The sequence below is a fragment of the Anolis carolinensis genome, chromosome 1 (genome assembly GCF_035594765.1).
Source record: "Anolis carolinensis isolate JA03-04 chromosome 1, rAnoCar3.1.pri, whole genome shotgun sequence".
Taxonomy (NCBI): Eukaryota; Metazoa; Chordata; class Lepidosauria; order Squamata; family Dactyloidae; genus Anolis; species Anolis carolinensis.
The window spans coordinates 285,029,198-285,034,216 of record NC_085841.1 but is presented as its reverse complement, the minus strand read 5'-3'; the positions used below and the strand labels follow the sequence as shown (position 1 = coordinate 285,034,216).

Sequence of the window (5,019 nt, the reverse complement as noted above, 5' to 3'; positions counted from 1 at the left end):
CCACAGGCACAACAGCTTACAGACTTGGAACAGAAACTAGCAATTGCAAAAGAAGAACTGGAGAAAGCAGCTCTTGACAAAGTAATAACTCTTAGCACATCTCTTAGCTCTATTAATAGATACCCATTGCACAGCCTAATCTGTCAACCTGTGATTTTATTTCTTATTTTATGTTATGTATAATGAATCTTACCACTGAAAAGGAGGGAGGTTCTTACCAACTGACAGCCTAATTAAACAATGACACCTTTTCTATATTGCTGTTGAATAAGGTTCATCCCCCTTTCTTTCCTCATAACATATCCTGCTAGGGTCAACAGAATTGCTGTTAACTATAGTCACAGATTGCTAATACAGCCAGGAAGTAAGATTTTTAACTGCCTTTGTTGATCTCAAATCTACATTTAACTTGGTATAAAGGGAAATACTATGGTTTAAATTACAAATATATTACAATATAAAATTACGGTGGTTACTGTTCCATTATCTGGGCAGAGGTCAAAAGGAGACGCAGAGACAGAAGGATAGTTCATTTTATGGGGAGGGGGGCGTTGAAGGAGTAAAACCATTTCCCTGTTTTTCTGTCATTCCCCCCACCCATGTCACTGTTGTGGAAACAACCCTAGTTTGTGAGATGGAACTGTGTGTGTGTGTGTGTGTGTGTGGAGATAACCAGAGAAAACAGGCAAATGGTTTTCCTCCTTCAATTCCCTGCCCCTAAAATGGACCAGCCTTCTCTGTCTATGCCCCCTTTTGGAGTCTGCCTGGATAATGGAACAGTACCCTACTGTGAAACCTCTTAAAATATAAAACTAAAGGGTGGCTGCTTTGCCCTAACTGCTGTTCTTTTAGTGTGAAGGTCGATAAAACATGACCTTCATGCTACATAAAGCCCTCTGGTGCTGTTTTTATTACCATAAACCCTTTTAGACTTCCCTGATCTACTGCTTTCCTGATGACTTGCCTTTTTTCTGAAAGCTTCTAAATGGACAATTTGCCTTTTGAATAGATTTCAGACACCACCAGCACCCAGATTGCTCAAGGGCTCCTCCAAATAGAGCATTATGGCATTTGTTGTTATGTTCAGTTCTGGAGGGGGCACTCTTCTGTTTGTTTTAACCCCACCCCCATTTCCTGCATGCAAAATGTGCACAAAATGTGGTTTTCTGTTCAAATCAATCATGCAACTTTTTTTCCACATAATAAATCTTTAATTCGTCAAAACATCCAGACATCCCCTGGACAACATCCTTGCAGACAGCCAATTCTCTCACACCAGAAGTGATTTACAGTTTCTCACATTGTTCCTGACACACACACACACACACACACACACACACACACACACACACACACACAAACTATCAACAGAATCCTTAGCAGAAATCATCTTAAAAGTAAACTATTTGAAAAAAATGTAACTAAAATTATGCAGAACAAATATGTTTTTCTACTGAAAGAGAACAAAACAAGCAAACCTATTGACAAGAAATCAAGCAGTAACCTCACTAAATCTTGAATGCTTGAATGATTTATCAGAATTCTGCTTTGCATCAAAAATGAGGAATATTGACATCAGACCTTCAAGGGATAGTGTTCCATTACCTGGAGTGCTACCATCAAATTTGAGGGCTTCAGAGCCTTAAAACAGGAGTATTCTGTTGATGGTCCACCAAATCTTGTCAGATTGCTACCACATAAATTCTATCTAATTATAAGGCACATTGCAATTTCAATGGAGCAAAATTGAGAGAGCCAGACATTATTTATATTTGTCCTGATCAGTTTGGGACAAAGTTATCTGCAAGGCTGCGTACAACCTCACCTTCCCAAGGCCTCACAGGCCTGCTGGCAAGATCCTTCGAATCGTGGAAACAAGCAATAAAACCTTTTATTTAGTAGCCCTTTCATGGGCAGCTCCTTTGGGAAGCAAGCTTGGCTCTGTTGTTGCTTTTTAATGAGGTATTAAGAGCAAATTGATTGAATCTGTTTTAAGTTGTAACTGCTTCTAATTAATTCACTGATTCTGGCCTTCGGTTTAACGTTTGCTGGCAAACATATAAAGATACCAAAGACTAGGGAGGGAAGGAAGGAGTTTAGATCATAGAGGACCTTAGGATCTAATTCCCTGCAACCAATTGACTGGAACCTTGTGATCAATTTCCTGCCTCCATATCATGTGAGCAATATTACCGTATATACTTGAGTATAAGCCGACCCGAATATAAGCCAAGGCACCTAATTTTACCACAAAAAAACTGGGAAAACATTGACTCCAGTATAAGCCGAGGGTGGTAAATTTCAGAAATAAAAACAGATACCAGTAAAATTACATTAATTGAAGCATCAGTAGGTTAAATGTTTTTGAATATTTACATAAAGCTCTAATTTAAGATAAGATTGTCCAACTCTGATTAAATCATTATTCTCATCTTCTTCAATGTAAATGTGCTTATGTATTCTTTTAATAATAATAGAGTAAATTAATACATGTAATAATAATAATAATAATAATAATAATAATAATAATAATAATAAATACAGGAAAATAATACATGTAGTAATAAATAGAGTAAAATAATAAATATAATAATAATAATAATAATAATAATATCAGTGAAATAATAAATGCATTAATAATAATAAAATAGAGTAAAATAAATGTAATAGTAGCAACAATAGAGAAAAATAATAAATGTAATAATACCAAAAATAATAGAGAAAAATAATAAATGTACCATATATTCTCGAGTATAAGCTGACCCAAATATAAGCCAACCAGGACCCTCACCCGAGTATAAGCTGAGGGGGGCTTTTTCAGTCCTTAAAAAAGGGCTGAAAAACTAGGCTTATACTTGAGTATATACAGTACTTAATTTCCCATACATGTAGCAATGGGGGAAGAAGTGGGATTTGGGGAACAATTACTTGTCTTATTGGCCCGCGGCTTTTTGGTGGCCCCAGCCCCACAGGGTCAAAGAGGATATTAGTACCCCCAAATGCTATCTGAAGCATGGAAGAAATTTTACCATGAGATCTGTGGGTCTTCAAATGACCAGAAGAGGTCAATTTTTCTTAACAGGAAGCTAACTAGAAGTTGGTTTCTGGGTCATTTCTTTCTGTAATAAAACCTTCCCTGGGACCTAAAATAGTTTATGTGGACTCAGAAATTGACACAATTACCCTCATCATGCAAGAGAGCATTCAGGGGCAAAAGCTGGGGTTTTCAAGGATCGGATCTTCAGGGGGGGACATATGTAGACCCAACAACCAACCTAGGCAGTTCTCAAATGACCTCACTTCTACCACAACTATGCACTAACCCTTCTGAAAGATTTTCATGCAAAACAGGTTACCAAGAGTTTCTAATCTGTTCCAGAAATTGATCTTTCCTATGATGCATTAACCATTGTGCCATGTAAGAATTTACTATCTATGTAACTGATCTTCTATTTGAGTTTTGTTTTTCTTGTACATTGTAAAGAGCATGAAAGGTTAACAATAAAATCCAGAGTAAAATGTTATTCATTGTAATCTATTGTTAAGATCTAATGACATTTTTCTCTTCAGGAGTCACAGTTGAAAGCCCTGAAGGAGACTGTACAACTCTGCCTCTCTTCAGTTTTGCACAATCCACCTCCGTCTAGAAATATAATCTCTTCAAGGCCGATTGAGAGGCAGCCGTCCCCTGTTACAAATGGTTCAAAAGTTCCATTTCAAGCGACCAAGGTATGTTTTTCTCCTCTTAAGAAATTAATTTGTTCTGCAAGTCAAGTCCATCAAACTGAAACAAAGAAGGTTTTTTTTTTTAATTTGTCAAAAATTACAATACATTTTGAAGGTACAGTAGAGTCTCACTTATCTGACTTCCACTTATCCGACACTCCGTATTATCCGACGCCATCTAGTGGCCAATTGGAAAAATTGCACCCTTCACTCAATCCAAGGTGAGAGCTGTGGCTCTTTCCCGTTGGAAAAATCTGGAAAGAGGAAAAGCACATCTCGGAAGGGAAGGGAAGGAAGGGGGGTGAATCATCCCATGGGGGGGGGCATTTGTATGCGAGGCAGGGAGGGAGGAGGGGAAAAAAGGAAACGCGATGGCTCTCCCTCCCTCTTTCTCTTTGTGCTGGCAAAGCCTCGTGTCTCCAAACTGGCCTTGTTTCCAAATCAATGGCTCGTGATTGGAATGAAAAAATGGGGAGGAGAGAAGCCAAAGCGAGCCTGGGCTTGGGAAAGGGCCACAGGCAAGGCCAAGTCAGGGCTGGCAAATGGGGAGGGGGGCTGGCTGCCTTCTGTCATCTCCTTACCTGGGCGGGTGGGAGGAGGATCCCCTTTTCCTCCTGCACACACACACACACTTTGCTCCAGATCCCCCCCCTCTCTCCTTCTCCCTTCCTTTTTCTCCCCCACGCACTCTCTCTTCCTCCTCCTCCTCCCCCCTCTTCTCCCTCTTTTACCCATCAGCCTTGCAGCAACTTGCACTTCTGGTCTTCTCCTCCTCCCCCTCCTCCTCCTCTTTTAACCCAAGCAAGGATCATTAGAGGCATAGCACCCTAGAAACACAAGAGACCCCCTCCTCTCTTCAGAGGCTCTCCAGCCCAGCCTCATTCTGCCAAGCTGGAAGGCACAAGCCAAGCCCTCCTCCCAACACAGAGCCACCCAGCTCCAGGTGAAATTCTGGAGACATTTGACCAATATCAAATATTTAGCAAACTTTGGTTTCCCAGTGTTGCCATTGCTCTGCTCAATATGGGATTCTAGAAATGATTAATCTACAGTATTATCAGTGTGTTCCCAGCTCTGTTCTTCCAGGGGTTTTGGATTTCAAACAGGATGTTGTGCCGTCGCGCCTGGGGCTGTAAACTCTTAGTGAAAGAGGTATGGACGTGACATCTTTCCCCAGGGGATTGCTTCTTGCCCTCCTTTAGGGAAACTGGAACTCCCAAGGACCAAAACACTGTAGTTAACTCAAAAACTGGGTTTATTCTTCACAAAGGGGGTAAAAGAAAATATACATTA

The 5,019-nt window shown here is 40.1% G+C and overlaps 1 protein-coding gene across 3 annotated transcripts in view; it reads left to right on the top strand.

Moving 5' to 3' along the window:
• luzp2 (leucine zipper protein 2) overlaps nucleotides 1–5,019 on the top strand; it is a 535,247-nt gene that overhangs the window by 442,034 nt on the left and 88,194 nt on the right. For all 3 annotated transcript variants that reach the window (XM_062981375.1, XM_062981352.1, XM_062981287.1), the window contains 2 exons: nucleotides 7–81; nucleotides 3,571–3,729. In XM_062981375.1, coding sequence (XP_062837445.1) covers nucleotides 7–81; nucleotides 3,571–3,729 — 234 coding nt within the window. The remainder of the gene's footprint in view (nucleotides 1–6; nucleotides 82–3,570; nucleotides 3,730–5,019) is intronic.